The 17948-nt window shown below is 37.0% G+C and overlaps 1 protein-coding gene across 1 annotated transcript in view; it reads left to right on the top strand.

Moving 5' to 3' along the window:
- Window positions 1-638: 638 nt before the first annotated feature.
- Window positions 639-17948, top strand: part of LOC139740334 (dTDP-4-dehydro-6-deoxy-D-allose reductase-like) — a 47235-nt gene continuing 29925 nt past the window's right edge. The window contains exons 1-2 of the mRNA XM_071650928.1: window positions 639-778; window positions 14324-14385. Coding sequence (XP_071507029.1) covers window positions 727-778; window positions 14324-14385 — 114 coding nt within the window. The 5' untranslated portion in view covers window positions 639-726. The remainder of the gene's footprint in view (window positions 779-14323; window positions 14386-17948) is intronic.

The following is a 17948-nucleotide window of genomic DNA, read 5'->3' on the forward strand; positions in this document are numbered from 1 at the left end:
TATAATTATGATATAGAAAAATCAATTAGCATCAATATCTGAAAATAAGAAAGGCCCAAGTCCATTACAGAGAAATTTAAGAAAAAACAAATATCCAGAACAAATAACATCCTAATAACATCATCCTACCCAATAACATCCTATTTTTATTCTTCAGTTATGGGAATGTCACGTATAGGCCTACAAACTAAAATGTAAAACAGTCATTTATTTTTAATGATTACCTTTAGGCCTATTTGTATTACTTCATACACAGATATTCATAATGCACATGTATCTTGGATTTGTGATAACGTTGATAAAGACATTGAATTCGTCTGTACACTGGTATTTGTCTGTTACGCTGATGTTTGTTCTGATTTTGAGCATTTTACTTTCATCACGATTACTCTCTAACAGGTGGATTGGGAATGAGCGCCGAGTAAAGTGACAAACGAACCCTTCCCACAGCTCCGTGGTCATGTAGGTTGTAGTCTGAGGTCAGGTGGCCAGAAAACAGGCTACGCGCAAGATCTATTTTCAACAAGATAGAGGGTTTCGTTTGGGCGGAGGATCCGCGTCTCACATGCTGGTACGGTACAAATGTACACAAGTACGTGTACTGCACGACGGCATTTATACTCCGCCGTTACCTACAACGCTCATCGATCATCCATCCGTCTCGAAGGTTGTCGAGGTGAATTTTTTCGAAGGCTCACTCAATATTAGGTTCATCTCCTAAAAGTTATGATGGCGGCCTCTGGTACTGGCGAGAAACCGCGAGTTCTTGTTCTTGGAGGTGAGTACTGTGTGGTTGACGAAAGTTTTGAGTGGTTTGGTTACAGTTAAAATTTAGCCCCGCTGAGATTAGCAGACGCCCATCCAACCTGCTCCCCGTGTGGTAAAGGCGGTAGAACGTACGAGTCTCCGGTGATTGGTGTGATCTATGTGAGGTGGGTGGGTGGTACATCAAAATGGTACAGCTAGGCAACAGTACAATCGATCCTAGAGCAGCCATCCCAGCCAACACAGCATACAGAATGGGTACCACGCCACGGCCAGGGCTACAGTACTAGTATTTTGACCATAGTAGAGGTGAAAGACCCCCTGCTCTGGGCAACTGCTCTGATCCATTGGCTTCACTCAGTAGTTAAATCATATCAGAAATCGTTACCGTGTCATCAAGGCACCTGATGCTCGTTAATGGTCTATTGAACACAGATGTGATACCGGTACCTGTGAAATTCGAAAGGAGTTTATTGGTGCCCTCCACCTCCCAAAATCATAATTAAGTAAATAAACAAGAGAGAGAAAGAGAGAGAGAGAGATGAGCCAGGCTGCATTAGTGTCAATGTGCCTAGTGCATATTTCCTAGTACCTTAAAGCCTTATGTCTGAGAAATGAGCAATAAGGCCTTATTAAGGGCCCTACAAGTGGCAGATCCAGGGCAGGGGGAGCACACCGGGTGTGCCCCCCCCCCCCCACTTATTTTTTTGTTAAAACAAGAAATAAAAAGAAAAAAATTGGGGAGGGGTGCATGCGCCCCCTCCTATAATTTTGTGTAAAGGTGCCCCCTCTTTACCGAATTCCTGGATCCACCCCTGAGTACAAACATTTTTCCCATTATTATGTACAATTTTACATTTCATTAGGTCTACCGGTACTTCTTTCTTGTTAGTGCATAGTTATTTTGTTTTGCTGTAGTTTACCCCCACTATGTCACTTGTGTCATTCACTATATTATTACTAGTATACGCTGTCTGTTCATTCTTATGTGCCTGTAGGCCCACAGGTTTACATTAGTGTTTGGTGTGTGTCCCAGGCATTATGTGTAATGAAGTGTGGTACGGTATTTCATAAAACAGCTAGTCCCACGTATGGCACTTTAGAAGAATATAACATGACATAAAGGAATCATATGGTTGTACAATGTACAGTACTCCATGGCAAATCTATTTCTTGCTGTATTTTTTTTTTAACCCCTGAAGGTGAGTTATATTTTATGAAACAAAGCACAAGATCTATTCAGTTTTGCTCGAGTGTATGAAAGGATCCTGTTTCATGAAATATTACCACCACCACTGAAGCTGACAGTTATTCAGTCTCTGATTTTGTTGTATTATTTGTTGCCATCAATTATAATAGAGTAGGGTCTACATTGGTGTAAAACAATATTCAGAATGGATGGCATGCACTGAATAACCACTGAATTACTGATAACTTTACACAGGATCAGTGGTTGGTTTGTCCGTTTGAGTCATACTTAGACTTGTCTATGAGAATTTTATCTAAGAAGTTGTATCAAATAATTGTTCAGTAAAGAATAAAACAATTGACTCTCTCCCTTTTAAACCATAAAAATTAAAAATCATATTAAATAGAGTCAGCTATCCAGAGATGCTACATGAGCCTCACATTAGACGTTAGACATTAGTTACTGCTGGACACTTGATAGAAGTTTGCTGCGATGTGACCACACATTTATGATTAAGTGGAAGGGTTTTATTACAAACATATAGTCCCTCACAGCTGTAGGACTTAATGGTCAACTGCAGGTCATAAAGTTAAACAACGCCAGTGGTAGACCGACTTCCAAGAAGAATTCTCACATAGACCTAGTCTTTAATCCAGCTTTTCATATCATGTAGCTCATATTCACTGTGCAGGATCAATTCAAACTCCATACAATGTATGAGAGTCAGCTACTGCATCAATTATCACAGATGAACATCAGACTATGTTATCATAAAATCGTCCTGACCTCAATAGATATCTTTACTGTCTTATCGTTAGAGAGGAGTCATATGTAATTATACTATCCAGTTCACTTTGCAGACACATTAACCTTAGGATGAGCTTTCTGCAAGTACAGTGTTTGTCATATAATTACCAGTGGGTTTTCTTTGGTGGCATACACTACCACAATAGTATGATAAGAAATCAAACACTGAATTCAAGAATTGAATGAAATTCTGCACTAAAAACTCTTCTGAAAATTTGATCCATTGAATATGTCTGTCTTTTAATGTGTTGGCATCATGTTGCCAATTATAATCTTTCAATATCACATTATATAAACATGGCTCTTTGCTATGTTAAATTGCAATGCTATCTTGAGCAAAGACATAGCCATAAGAGAGAGCTCTCATTGCTCCAAGAGCATCATTCTTTGATAGTTTTTATGGAAGATAACTGAGTTTAATTGATATAGAACAAGGTGACTAACATCGGACATTTTAAACCCAGATAAGTGATGGGATTCCTACACTTCAATCATGCATATGGTGTAGAGACCTCTCTGAAGAAGAAATTGGGAATTTGCCAGCTTGTTATTGTTGGATGGTAGGCACTAGTTGGTTGGTTCTTGAGTATGCACTCTTGTACACGTACCCTTTTGTTCACATCATGGTATATATTTGTGCTTACTCGTTCTGCCAGACAGTTTAATAAAAAGTTATTAACTCTGTATCTGTTGTGTAATTTGTTGGAGTGAGATTTCAAGCAAAAGATTTCTGATCAGAAGACAGCTTTGTGTAATCTGTTGATTTGTCTGGCTTTATTTTCAAATCGCTGTTTTCAGTGCACATGATGTCTTAGGCCACTTTATTATAAATAACTTTTCTTCCTCAGGTTTCCTTTAGATTTTGCTTCTTGTACATACAATATGTACATACAATCTGTACACACTGTAGATCTTATGACCTTCATTTCAAAGTGCATTTGATTTCATTTTCCTTGAATCTCTCAGGATCAAAATCAGAATGCCATTGAATGCCATGGTGCTTAGTATCTTAAATCTTATGCCAGGTGACAACTTGTGTGTTAAAAGTGGAAAGTCTAGTCATTCTTGTAAGAATTTATGCTCCAAGAATGTATATCAGGTGTATGGAGTTTCCTTGAATATTTACTCTCTCACAAATTTCATGATTGATGAAAAGTTACACTGCATTATGAGTTTATTGACTGATTGCAGTCCATGTGCAACTGGACAGGTCAGGCTGTTTGAATTATTTCTGGATTCATCAATTTTTATTTTGTTTTTCACAACAAAATCCAGCTTTCTTCAAGGATTATACTTCTTGATAATCTTTGGTCACAATGCCAATCCTAGCTCACCTGAAATTTCCATGTAATTCAAAGCTCCCTGTCCCTTTAAGATGATTATGTCAGTAAGTACTTTCCTTTGAAGAATAACGTTTAAGATGAAGTGTTGAATGTGGCTGGCATTTGTCCAGGGTGATTTAATATTCTAAGATCAAGTGTCTCAGAAGTACAGTTTCATTGGTACTTTTTTTTATCCAAAAAAAAAAAAAAAAAATGGCACCTCCAGAACAGAAACTAGATAAGTATTCTGTTTCAGATATGTATGAGTGTGCTAAGTCTTTGTGATACATACGCTGTAGGAAAGAAACGTGAGAGAATCTATTTGCAGGAATATCTATGTGTGAGGAATCCTGCTGTATAGTCAATACATAACTAATAGCTGGTGTAGAATGAATGATTATTTGAACCACGGGTTGGAATGCAAAGGTCATGTGTGTACAGAGAATGCGAGGTTGAGGAAGGCGAGAGAGATATCATAAGAAGATGGTTGATGGGAAAATAGGAGACTGCGATACCACCTGTTGCTGCTCTATTTAGAAGGGACTGTTTCCCCTTTTATGATCGGTGCACCACTAGAAGCGTGATGTTTCTGAAATAGTCACAATTATTTGTGGTGTGAAGTGTGTGTGAACGGTGTGCAAAATGGGACAAGTTGTTCTTTTATATCCAATAATAATGGTGCATGTTGGGCATTTCGGGACAGTCTGGTCAAAGTCAGGTCAAAATCTTAGACTTGTGCATGCGCAGTTTGACCTTGCTGGAACTGGAACGATTTGGGTCGTGATTCTTCCTGAACCGCTGTGAACTGGATCGTGATTTTTGCTTTCCCTGTGTAGGTTTGAATAGGAGCGCAAAGAAGCTTGATTTGAATTGCGATTTGAATCACGCTTTTTCAGCAAGTGTGAATGGGCCGAGACTTGACCCACAGACTCTGAGAGATGGTAATTTTCCCCACAACAGATTTTATTCTTGTCATTCCATGTTCCTGTTGTGGCAATGGGATATTTCTGTCTGGTTGAGACACTAACGAGGAAGCAGCAGCTAGGGGTAGACATCATTAGAGCTGAGGAATGCTGCTTCAACAAAGATAATCATGTAGGGAGCCTACAGTGCTCAAGATAATAAGAAGACATCTGTTTGTCATTTGAATTGGCTCCATCTTTTAAATGTGAGTCTTTAACCATTTTCACATGAGCAGAGAATGCATCATGTGAATGATGATTCTAGTGATGCATCACTAGAATCATCAAGCTAATGAAGCATTTTGGCTGTGTGTACCAAACTAGAATCACAGAGGATAATTTGGATTTGATTCTCCCAAATAGAAGAACAAAGCAGTTGTGTGTACGGATTGACATCCAAATTGTGTTTTGGGGGCGGAGTTCACGGTGACCTTTAACTTATCTGCAGAAAAAACTTGAGCCTCAAGCACGCACCGCATGTGAAGTTGTGCAGCTGTGCCGTATTTTGAGTACGAGAGGTCAAGCCTGATTTTTGGTATCATCAGATTGTAATGTTAAATTTGTGCATGGATGCCTCCCAATCCATCTCTTCATGAAAGAAAGGATGAACACAAGAAATATAACACCTCCAGCATGGTTAGATTCTACATACTGCTGCTACTACTACAGTAGTGAGTCTGTCTGAACTGAAAGAGAAAGTCAAATTTACCGCTCGTATGGCTTCGAGAGTTCTGTTAAAGAGTGATTAATAGCTACCTGAAAAGAAGCCACACCTCCTCTTCTTACTCTGAACTTACTGTGGTATGCAAAACACCACAGAATCTGTGAAGCCTTCGTCAGTTGTATGTACGGACGTTTATTCTAATAAAATAGTGTAATTCAGTGTTGCAATTAAGTTTCTCTGCTTGTGTGAAAATGGTCTTAGTCTGTGATGCACACCTTCCTGAAACGCTAATGGAATGTTGTTCAAAAACATGGCAAAGTTAACTTTTTCACCAGCTGCATTTTTATTGGAAATTCTCCAGCAGTTAGCAACATGGTTCATTATGAGACTAGGGGTCTGAAATTCTTCAGGACCATTTAACCACCAAGTAGTCTTTTGGTATAGATACTTGGGCATAAATTGGTAAAAGACAAGCTGGAATCACTGTTTCACTGTTTGGGCTCCTGTGATTTTGATCACATTCTGTTGCATTATGGCCTGCAAATGAAATGAGATTTTTTTTTCTTTTTTCATTGATGTTTATCATTCATAATGTGGAAAAAATTCTCTTGGTGGATCTTAGCAAGGTCAATTGGCCACCAGTGCGTATACATGGAAGTGATTAAACCATAATGTAAACAGATCAGCAGAGTTTAATACACCTTCCATTTGTAGGCATATCTCTGCTACATATTAAAAGAAGATCTAGCAAAGATCCAGCAAAGTCATATAAATTCTCAAGAAATTCAAAGGATGATGCAGTGTATATTTTTTGACAGTTACATGTATCTTGTGGATCATTTGTGGAGGTTAACAAGAATACAAGCACTGTGAATGTGAATCTGCTCCACTTGGTCTTGACCGGTATGCAGTGGAAGTCGCATTACGTATCATAATGTCAGCGGTAGCTGGGTGAACACTCCTAAAGTAATACTCAGCTACTGTCCGCCAGTATGGAAACCTAGTGCCACCAAGTGAAATGCTAATGGTAGTATGTTATTAGTTTTGACTCCTTGTTCATTGGCGTCATGCATTTTCATGGATGCTTGATGTGAAGCAATGTGTAATCCTGTAATATACATGTATATGAGTCTCCTGTTAGAATCACATGACACACAGAGGAAGATTTCTCCCTATGTAGGTCTTTATTCCTTGATAACTGTCATTTCTCTGACACCTCTAGCATTGTATTCAAAACTCTAGGCACACTAGCTTCTAAATGTTCTGTCTTACCAGTACATAAGCAATGGCTAAAAAAAGAAAAGAGTGAAGTGGCCAGTAAAGGCTAGGACATGCTGCCATCACCATTCTAGGAGTACCAGGCACCATGGGAGTCCGGTCTACCAGTACCATATCCATAACACTCTTTCCTTGTTTGTGTGAGTATCGGGTGTTGGGGAAAGTTAGTTTGGGGGGGGGGGGGGGGTGTGGGGGTACATCAGAACCCCAAAGATGCTACGATCTTATTGCTTCTAGAATCAACTGATAATGAATCAACTCATCTAGTCCCAGAACCTACATTTCTGTGGTTTGGCCATGTATTTTTGTTTTATTTGAATTTAACATTTTGCTATTAATGATTAATGCTTCATACTTAAGATAAAATTTAAAAAAAAATCATGGATATTTCATTTATGCCTTATATTGTTCATATACTTGTTTGTTTGTTTGTTTGTTTAATTGAAGAATTTTCCAAAGCCTCTTATTTACTCATTTTTGTTACAGATTCTTCAATTAGCAACCCAGCATAGAAGCGTAATGTTCCTGTTTCTCTCTCACATTGGCACTCTAATCTTTCTCTAAACTTAGAACCAGTATGCAGTGAAATTCAGATATGCCAATTTAAAGGGATCGTATAGTCTTGGTTGAGACCTAATTTCAGGCTTCTAACATTTTTTTGTGAGATAATGAGAAACCTCTTATGAAATATGAAAGAGCATGTAATTCCATGAGGAATTCAATGTTTACTTGATGAAAATTGGTTTTGAAATGGCTGAGATATCCAAAACAGAGCGAGTGTAATAAAGTGTGGGACCCACACTTTATTACGTTCGCTTTGTTTTACTTTGTTTTTGGATGTTTCAGTCATTCCAAATTCCTCTTAAAATGGTATACTTTGTACTATTTTATAAGTGTTTTCTTGGCATCTCACAAAAAGTTAAAAGCCCAATTCTCATCTCCACTAATGCTGTACTATCCCTTTAATGATTCTTTAAAAGATTCTTTCATGCAGATGGATCAGCTACAGTTGTAGTGAAACAAACATCACAGTGTTCTGAGGAAAATTTTGCTTGCATAGAAAAGGAAAGAAAGATGTGCAAAGTCAACTCAGGATCTGAAACACAGCAGGGAGATCCTTTAACGGGATCTTGGAACCTTGAAATGTGAATCCTTGTAAATCTAGAACAAATTTCCAGTGCATAGAGGAAAGCGGATGTGTTGCTTTCAATTTCTCTTGCAGTATATTCAGTATAAAATTTCAAAGTACAAACAATTTTGTGATAGAGATATGATAAGGATGACAGTGCTGGTGCTTCAGACTCTCTGAATAGATAGTTGCACATACTTTCTCTGCAAAACCAAGTTTCCTTTCATCGTAGGCGTCATCGATAAGCATAACTATGGCTGTGTGTAGTACTGTAAAAGTGGATATTTTTGTGCGACTAATTTTTCGCGCTTGGCCGGGTTAGAAGAGTTTCGCGTGTTTTTAATTCAGCAGAATCAAGACATCACGCACGGGGACATATGGCAGGCAAAAATATTTGCGCGCTTTTATTTTTTGCGCTAGTTTCTGGTTGCGCAAAATGCGTGAAAATTTCAACACCGCGAAAATTTCCACTTTTCCTGTATGTGTAAGCTTGCGTGTGCATAACGTGTGTATAAAGTGTGTATGTGTGTGTTACTTTGTACGTTGGTATCAGCTTATAAATATTATCTTTGTATTGTTAGAATGTTAATGAATGAAGATTATTGAGGAAAAAAGATGTGTGAATGTGTGTGTGTGTTCGGACAGATCAAAGGGCAAGTGGCATCCGTGTACTATGTGTTTGTTTTGGTTTTGTTTTTGTTTTTTGTTTTTGTTTGTTTTCAGGTTTTTTTTTTGCTACAAGGCAGCAATAGCAGTTTGATATGCATTTATAGTCAAGTTATAAACTTCGATGGCCTATGAGAAGGCCTTTGTAGCCAACAGAAAAGTAAGTAAGACATCCAGATGACTTGAGGGGAAAGAAGTATTAAATAAATGTCAGTCATATAGAAAATTATCACCTATAGATGCATAAGGTTGAATATAGATTTGATTGTGAGTACTGTTTTGGAGATCATGCACACTGTCATTGTTTCAAATTTAGCTTTTAACGAGTAGATGACACCCACTTTGTGTTTTTTGTCTCTTCCCCGTGCTTTAGATTAAAGCAAATATATTTTTTAAATGTTTGCTAACTTCATTAGAATGATTGTCACAGCCAATGAGAGAAATCAGACAACGTTTGGAGAACCATGTAATAGCAATCTTAGAAATGATCTATCTATCCATCCAGCTACGCATGGAAATATATAGAGGATGTAACCAAGGAAATTTTCCATTGTAGTAGACCCTTCCCTCAATTCATCAGTTGATTATTATAGTGGAGTCCCATTATAATTAAGTCCTCAGGACCAGCAGTTTTCTTTTATTACATTGAATTTTGGTTATTACCAAACAAACAATAGAAAAACATAGAGCGGATAATGTTGCATTCTAAACTTTTACTAAGTTGTAACCAGAATTTCAGTATATCAGTGTTTGTTATAATGGGAGTGCACTGTACTTCTTTTTTTATGTCATCTGTAAAAGAGAGAGAGAATGAGAGAGAAATAGTGAGAAAGAAGAAACAGCTTTAATCTTGCACAAAACTATATCACATTAAAGGCATTGTTTACCATTTGCAGGTGAAATAAAAATTCACCTTTAGTGCTTCAAAATAGTTCTGAAATGTGAGTTAGGCATAGAAACAATCATTGTGAAAAATTTAGTCAGGATTAACCAATGTAAAGTATTATCAAATATACAAAATGTGAACAATAATTATGATGAAATTGTACCTAGACTAAACCGTCTACAGTTATGGTTTAGTGAGAAACATGGTGATGTCTCCTTATATTTTAGGTTTTATTGCAAAATTTTTGCATGGTAGGATGTTTTGTGATACAACTGACCTACACATGTGCATCAAATGTGGTAACTCGAAAATTTTTAAAATCACTGCTTGCAAAGGTAAACTGTACTTTTAACCCTTCCTGTGCCAGTGCATCAAATGAGCACAAATACAATGTATATTCACATACCCATGGACATTAGCATGCAGAAGGTTAATGTTATTTGGTTATGATCTTGACATTTCAATGCAAAGCGATACATGCATATTTAATGAACAACAATCTTAATCTTTGTCGTTTTGGCCTTTCACCTTTTTCTTATCTGAAATGAGCTGTCCCCGTGTGGCACTGTCCCATAAAGTTTTAAACTTTTGCTTTATATTACGAGCTAAATTATTAAATTGGGAGGGGGAAAGTAAAGGCCGTGTGGAATGAATTTGGTTTCCTGTGCAGATGACAAAGTCATCTCAGTAATTGCGTGTTTTCCAAATTTTGAGAAAGGGTGACTCAGGAAGTGGTTTACCAAGTGAAGGTCACTATCTTGACCTCCATTTTTTTATACAGCACCAAAGGTTTTGGACAGTGCCACACAAGCATGGGGTTGCCCTCACTAGCTATTCCTAACAATCAGATAAGAATCCATTAATTAGATTGAGGTTAGCAATATCCAAGAATATAGCCTTGACTGCATAAAACTGACTTCAGGGTCAGACCAGCTAATGAAGGTCATGTTACTGTGTAATTAGGGCTAACAATGGCTTCTTAGTTCAAGATCAAACAAACAAACTTTTGTGCTGGTACATACATCTTGTTGTGTTGTTGGCAAATATAAGATGCTCTCTATTCTTAGCTTAGCTAAATCTGTGCTATTTAAAAGTCTTTGACTCTAGGAGTGTGCTCTTCATCTGGCATATTTTGTTTGTTTGTTAAAACATTTTTTGTACCAGTATTCAGAGTTGTAAGTGACATCAGCCAGCCTTCTTTTGTTTAATGATGCATTCTTTTACCATATTTGCAATACAACTATGGCATATTTTGTCTTGTGATTATTTACATTGATGCCTTTATGATAATTAAATCATATATTTTAATGCTAACCTCATTACCATCGTGGTATTTCTTTATTTATGGAGAATGACACAAATATCCAAGGTCCTGCTGTGGTCATGAGACATCCTTTGGAGGGGTGGATATTGCAGTACACTCATGGGATATGAATACCAGCACTGGTTTTGGGATGTTTGTGAGTCATCACTTAGTAGATGAGAATTTATTAATCTATCATAAATTTCAGTATGTTTTTCTGGCATGATGTCAGATACTGTAGAAAACATGCACCCCGTCCCTCCCTCCACAGAAAAGGAAAAATAAGCAAGAAGTTGTTTTGGCGCCCTTCTGAATTAAACCTTAAAGTTCTAGCTCAGTTGTCATGACTGTCTGTCAAATTAAGAACATGCAAATTCACCTTACCCGACAGAGTGCAAAAATGATTACTCATGCATTTTTTCTTAATTTTACATTATACCATAATTGTTCACAGCTGCAATAGTGTTTAGGAAAAAAACAGAGACAGAAAGAAGAATTGAGTCCAAGAATGTGTTTGAAGGTGACACTTTATATAGAATATTTTCCTTTACCAAAGGTCACAACATTCATGCAGTTATATATCACGTAACACAAACAACAACAGCAATAACAGATGTAAATAGCCACGCTGGTTATTTGTAGCTCGATACACTCTTATCTTGTGTGTTCATATTCATACAAAATAATTGAACTTTACTCTTTACTTGCCATTTAACTTATCACTGTAAGAGGATGGATACCACAGTTTAGGGTACAAGCACGTCAATGTACAGTGCAGTTTTATCAGTGGACTCAGTTTGTTTTTATATATATATCATATGTATATATTTTAGAGTTTATAGTTGTTCAGTAGTCTACATGATGTGCCTGTTAAAATTCGTCTGTATAAATCATGCAAGTCAAGTGTTTTCTTTCCTTCTCTGTGAGTTGCTGGCAAGACATATTCCTGTGAGTGTGACCAGGCGTGAACCGCATGATGCATATATACCAGACTGGGTCTGTCCTCGGCAGATATGCCTAAGTTATCCCTTTCAGCCCCAAGTCACTGGCAAAATATTGTCACTACCTGACGCCTTTGGTGCCGACAACATTTTGGGGCATTTCTCTCCTGTTTTACTCTTGTCCGCATGACTGCTGAGTCACCGCTGCATACTGGTAGAAATCACTGGGTTGACCGCCGACATTATGTGTAGTCTTCATGCAAGCCACATGAAATATTCTGACTCATCCAAAGATTTCCAGTAATGTAAGAAAAGTCAGGGTATTTGTAAGGTTTGTGTAAATGTGCAGAAATTTGTTTGCAGGTGAATTTATCACGTAGTATTTTGTTGATTGTTTATCAATAGTTTGTTGTTGTTTTTTATTTGCCGGGAGTTTGATAAAGGGAATTTGAATGTATGCTTTGCACTAGGTGCAAAGCGCTTAATTTGCACGATATACCATGGGGCTCACAGAACAATGTGTACTTGGTGCTATTTGAGGCAATCCACACTATGCTAGTGAAATCTCCTGTGTTTCACTTTTCCTGAGATGGAATGTTTGCAAATTTATGCGTTTTATCCATGATTGCAGTAATGTAATTGTTCAGTGCATCTTGTAAATTTCCTATATGCAAAGAGTGCATTCAGTACCATTTGCTAGAAAGTGTTTTATAAAAAAACATATATCGAGCAAGAGTCACAAGGTAATGAAATCTGTACAAACTCTCGTAGATAATGCTGTCCCATTGCCTGATGGATAAAATATGATGGATAATATATGTCACTGCAAGATGTCACTATGGGGGGGGGGGGGCATGTATGCATCTGATTCTCAATACCAATGGTAAGACTCTTCCAAGCTTTATATGTAAAATTTGTAGTTTGAGCTATTTCTTGAAGCTATTGTCTGAAATTGATGACAATCATCCCAATGTGCCATGTGGAGACTTTTTTTCTCAAAATCCATCTCTCTATAGTGATAATGGGCTTGAAATGTGATGACCTCAGCTTTTAATACCAATTTAACTTTTAAACCAGCTTGGTTGGATGTTCACTCAGCATTATGCTAACTGAAAATCAACAAGACTGTTGGGGCCAGATTTGCATGATTTGTGTTTGTTTGTTTGTGTGTGTGTGTGTGTGTGCTTGTGTCTGCATGTTTACATGTTTTATATGTGGTTTTCTGTGTATGTTTGTGTTTGTGTGTGTGTAATCATGAGTATGTGCGAGTTCACTGGTGCTTTGGCTGTGTCAAAATCCTAATTTATGAAGTATCAGCACATAAAATTACCTCTAATACTCCTATCTTTTATCCCCTCTTTCATTCTCTATCTCTACACCCCTTTCTTATTCCTCTTTCTTTCTTTCTACCCCCCCTCCCCCCTCCCCCCTCCCTCCTCCCCCCCCCCCCCCCCCAATAGTGAAATGGCAATGTGGTTGTGGGAATTGAAGGTACTGGGATGACTAAAACAGTGAGCATTCATGATTCATTCATTGGAATACCCAACAGCAATGTGTCACAGACATTGGGGGAGCATGAGACATGGATGTGAAACGGGGACGCATAGTATTACTGTGATAAACTCTACAACCCTCGCTAGCTGGGAGAGACTTGATACACTTATGATTGAGAAATGCAGTGCTTGTAAATTGAGGTCTTAAAGAGGAATTCCACTTCAGTTATAAGTTATTCTGATAAGAAAAGGTAAAATCTTACCAGTGTAATAACAGTGAAAACTTGATTAAAATCTACACAAACTAGGGAAATTATGAAATTGTAAAGTTTCGCTAATTTGTGCAGACCAGCTCTCATGCAGTTGATATATGCAAATAAATGCAAATAAATGGTCTGATGACTGGGGCATAATTGAGTTTAAAGCAAAAATAAAAATTTTGAAATTTTGAGTGCAACCTATATAATGGCAAGTTATTTGGAGATGACATCATCACTTCACTATTTGCATGTTCACATTAATGTTCAAAATGTCATAACTTTCTTATTTTTCATCCAATTTTGATCAAATTTTCATTGTTTTGCTAAGAAAATCTTACTCTTTCTCTTCAGACTAATTTTCAACTGTGCTGGAATTCCCCTTTTATGACAGTTGCCAAGAAATCCTTCAGAACTGTTGATTTTGCAGCATTCTCTGAAATTACGAAAACACAATGAGAAAGGTTAAATTGGAAATTATTTTCAGATTCACTCTTCAAGAGGGTCCACAGACATTATACAAATTTATAGATGAACAAAACAATTCATGTACTTTGAGCAATTACAAGAAAATGAAAGATTTGTTCATGACAAAATTGGGCTGCTGTTTTGATCAAAAGATTTATTATGAAATGCTGTCTTCTCATCTTTCTTTCCTCAGGTTGTGGATTCATCGGGAGAAATTTTGTCCACTATCTTGTCTCCAATGACTTGGCTTCAAAGGTAGGTGGGCTTAAAACATTATTATTATTTGGTGTTTGTTTGTTTTTTTGCAAGTATTCATTTACACATATTGAGTGACTCATTTGGACTCTGACTCTTGGGGATGCAAAGTTCTGACTAGTCTTTCTTGTTTTTGAAGAATATATTTACTGTAAAACATGATATATTCGCGGCATGAATTTTTTGCGAATTGGAGCCGAAGGCCTTTTTTGCGGCTTTAAATTTTCGCGAACTGCCACTGGCATTCAATGCATATAGTGTAGACAAGAACTTTCGCGTGCATTTTAATTTCCCGAATTTCGCGAGCGCCAAGATTCGCGAAATTAAAATGCACGCGAAAATTCCTCGTTTTACAGTAGCTGAGCATGAATGAAACTGAAGGTCATACATTGAACACGAAGAATTAGATGTTCAGATAGCCAGACATGACAACAAAGATTGATAGAGATAGACTGTACGATCTATATAATACTTAAATATATGTTACTTCTTACGATTAAACCTAAATCTTGTAGTGAAGAGAAGTAAAGAATGAAGTATATCAACATTCAGTCCAGTTCCAATTCCATGGTAAATTGTACCCTATGAATATTGCAGTATTCTTGGGGTTTTTTTTTTATTACCAATGGGGTCTTAATAATCAGGTTTTCAATCCAAGGAGGGTAAAGGTGTACTCATAACAAATTAAGATAACTAAGCAATTGCACCATAGAGTACAAACATCTTTTACCAGTACTGGAATTCAACAATACCTTCTGACATTATTATCAGCATACAGTAATGATTGGATATACATTTTTATGAGCAATGATTCTGACAGTAAACATCAGTTTAATTGATGAAATCAAACCTGATAGAAAGTTTCTGATTACTTGGCCATAATTTAACTTTGCCCTTATGGCATTCTACCAACCTGACTTGGAAAAGGTCCAAATTAGCACCCTACAAATTCCAGAGACTTGAAACGCTGGTTGCAATATGAAACGCAGCTGCAGTGTAATTTCATCGTGATCTTGAAGAGCATTGGAAGTGACAAGGCGTGAAGGTTTCAGAATTAATTTACGCCAAGTGATGAGTGGGATGAGAAACATATTCTTATACATTGCATCTATGGTTATAAGAAGAGAACAAGATGTTGCCTCTTGAACCTACTCGTAAATTATTTAAGTGGATGGTATGTTATTGGTTAAGGTGAGGATTCAGCTTTTAACGTTTTGCGAGATATTAAAAACCACTCTGAAATGTTAAAGAGCAAAGAGCATACAATTTAAAGGGGAATCGAAAGTTTATTTGATGAAAATTGGTTTTGAAATGACTGATTTATCCCAAAACAAGGTAAGATAGAGAGATCCTAATAAAAGTTGTGGCCTATCGCATTTTGTTAGGATTGCTTTTTTTTAAATAGATATCTCAGCCATTTCAAGATCAATTTTCATCAAATAAACTGTGAATTCCTCAAAGAATTACATGTTTGTTTGTTTTTCATATTTCATAAGTGGTTTCTTATTATCTCACAAACACACACTCAAAAAAAGATGGGAACCTGCAGCCCCATCTAAACCAAAACTGTACCCATCCTTTTAAGTCACATACAGCTACTCATATTACCTGCTGACTTGTTGTTCAGTTTTGATCCAAGAATCCCATAGGATTTGGATTGATCGTCAACAGTAGAACTGAGAAGATTAATGAAAAGAAGGGGGAAAGGAGATTTTGATAAGAGAATAACTAGCTGTACAGGGAGTATGCCATAACTTCACCTTGTCCTTTGATTTTATGTGGAATGTTAATATAGATTGTCTAATGCAAATGTGTTAATTCATTCTTCGTGTGTGCAAATTGTTCAGGCCAGTTTTGAAAATGCCATACCTGGAATGAATGCTTTACATGTCCAAAGGTGAATACAAATTGATAATTTCCTTCAAGCCTTACATAATTTTGTCATCACAAACATTCTAGACTAGTTTACTGGAAGTTGTCTTGCAAGTGTGAAGTATATTTTAGCCTAGACGTTTACCAGAATATTGCAATCAGATTTAAAAGTTTCACTATTTCTGGATTTTACAAGAATTTTGTGGATTTGTGGATCTGTGGATTTGTAATGTACTAGTGATTTAAGAGGGAAAATTGACATTGGCAAGTGACATTTGGAACGGAAAGGTTAGTTGTCCGGAGCATTAGCTGATGAACAGGACATTGTTAATACTTGACCCTAGAAAGTTATCAACTCATGGGACAAGGTAACAAATCAAATCCTGCCTTCATTTATTGAGATAACTGTGATGACAGATACTGAAGGTTTTAGGAAACAGCAGACAAATGATTAAAAAAAAGAAAAATGTGGGGATAAGTAATGTAATAGCAGAATCAAGGGAGAGTCTGTGATGATTGAAAATAATTAATTTACACCTCAAGGGTTCATCTCAGTGCAGATATGTGCAGTCCCAGTGAACCGTAGGAATAACAAACCTTCTGATGTAGGAACTTTCGAATTGATGAACCTTATTACAGTTTTGGATTAATGAACCTTTGGAATGAGCAACTTTCGGAGTACCGTAACGAACCGTATTTCATATTTGCCCTAATAAACTTTTGGAATAATGAAACTTAATAACAATCTGTGACCATGTGACCAGCAATAAGTGAAGACCAAGGCAAGAGCACACCATTGACTGCTATGTAAGAGGGGAGACATGTCTGTTTCCAGCACTGCAGACATTTCATAAATGTGACTTTTTTTCCCCTGTCGGATCATGCTGTCATCAGGCACTTTGTTGCAAAATAGAAAAAATTTTGTTGTGGATCATTTGTGATGAGAAAAGATGTGCTAGATATGGTTTGATTGCACTTTGCAATCAGTGTGAACATAGTCCCACATGTGCATTTCTGTGCATGCATTTTTTTCTTGTACCCATGAAAATGAAGTAGTTCCAAAAATTTCCCAGAGGGTAAGCCATAGTGTTGAGTGATGTGTTGAAAGACAGTATCATGGTCAATCCTCAAAACTTTCTGCAAGCTCTCTCTGTTTTTCGTTCTTATTCTTTCTCTCTCTCTCTCTCTCTCTCTCTCTCTCTCCATCTCATCTCTTAGATAGTCTTTTAAGTTAATTGTAGTGTCTTTTTCTTCATTTTGTACTCCAACCAAGTCAAGAAATATGTCAAACTAGAAACATATTTCATTTTTTGATAGTTGGCCTACCAGCTTTTCGTCCCCCTTGCATCCACCAAATATATGCTCATATCACGGAAAAGCTGCAACCCATAATGGTAACTATTCATCTGTGAATTAGGTATTGTGTACAGACGAGAGTACATAATTTGTGCAGCCTAGAAGATGTAACATGTCTTACGTTCTCTCTTTCTGTCTTTCCATTTCTGTTTCTCTTTTCTCCATTGATTTTTTTCTCTCTCTTTTGAGCCCATAGATTAAAATTGTAAGATAATTCACTGGTAAATGTGTTTTGAAACATGTTTCATGCTGGTTTAGGTGATTTTGTATTTAAGGTTTGTGAGCAAGCTTGAATCACATTTCTCCCAAGGACATTTATTTTGAAATCATGTTAG

This window comes from Diadema antillarum, unplaced genomic scaffold (assembly GCF_040938485.1).
Source record: "Diadema antillarum isolate AM-2024a unplaced genomic scaffold, OU_Dant_1.0 seq00000847_RagTag, whole genome shotgun sequence".
Lineage (NCBI taxonomy): Eukaryota > Metazoa > Echinodermata > Echinoidea > Diadematoida > Diadematidae > Diadema > Diadema antillarum.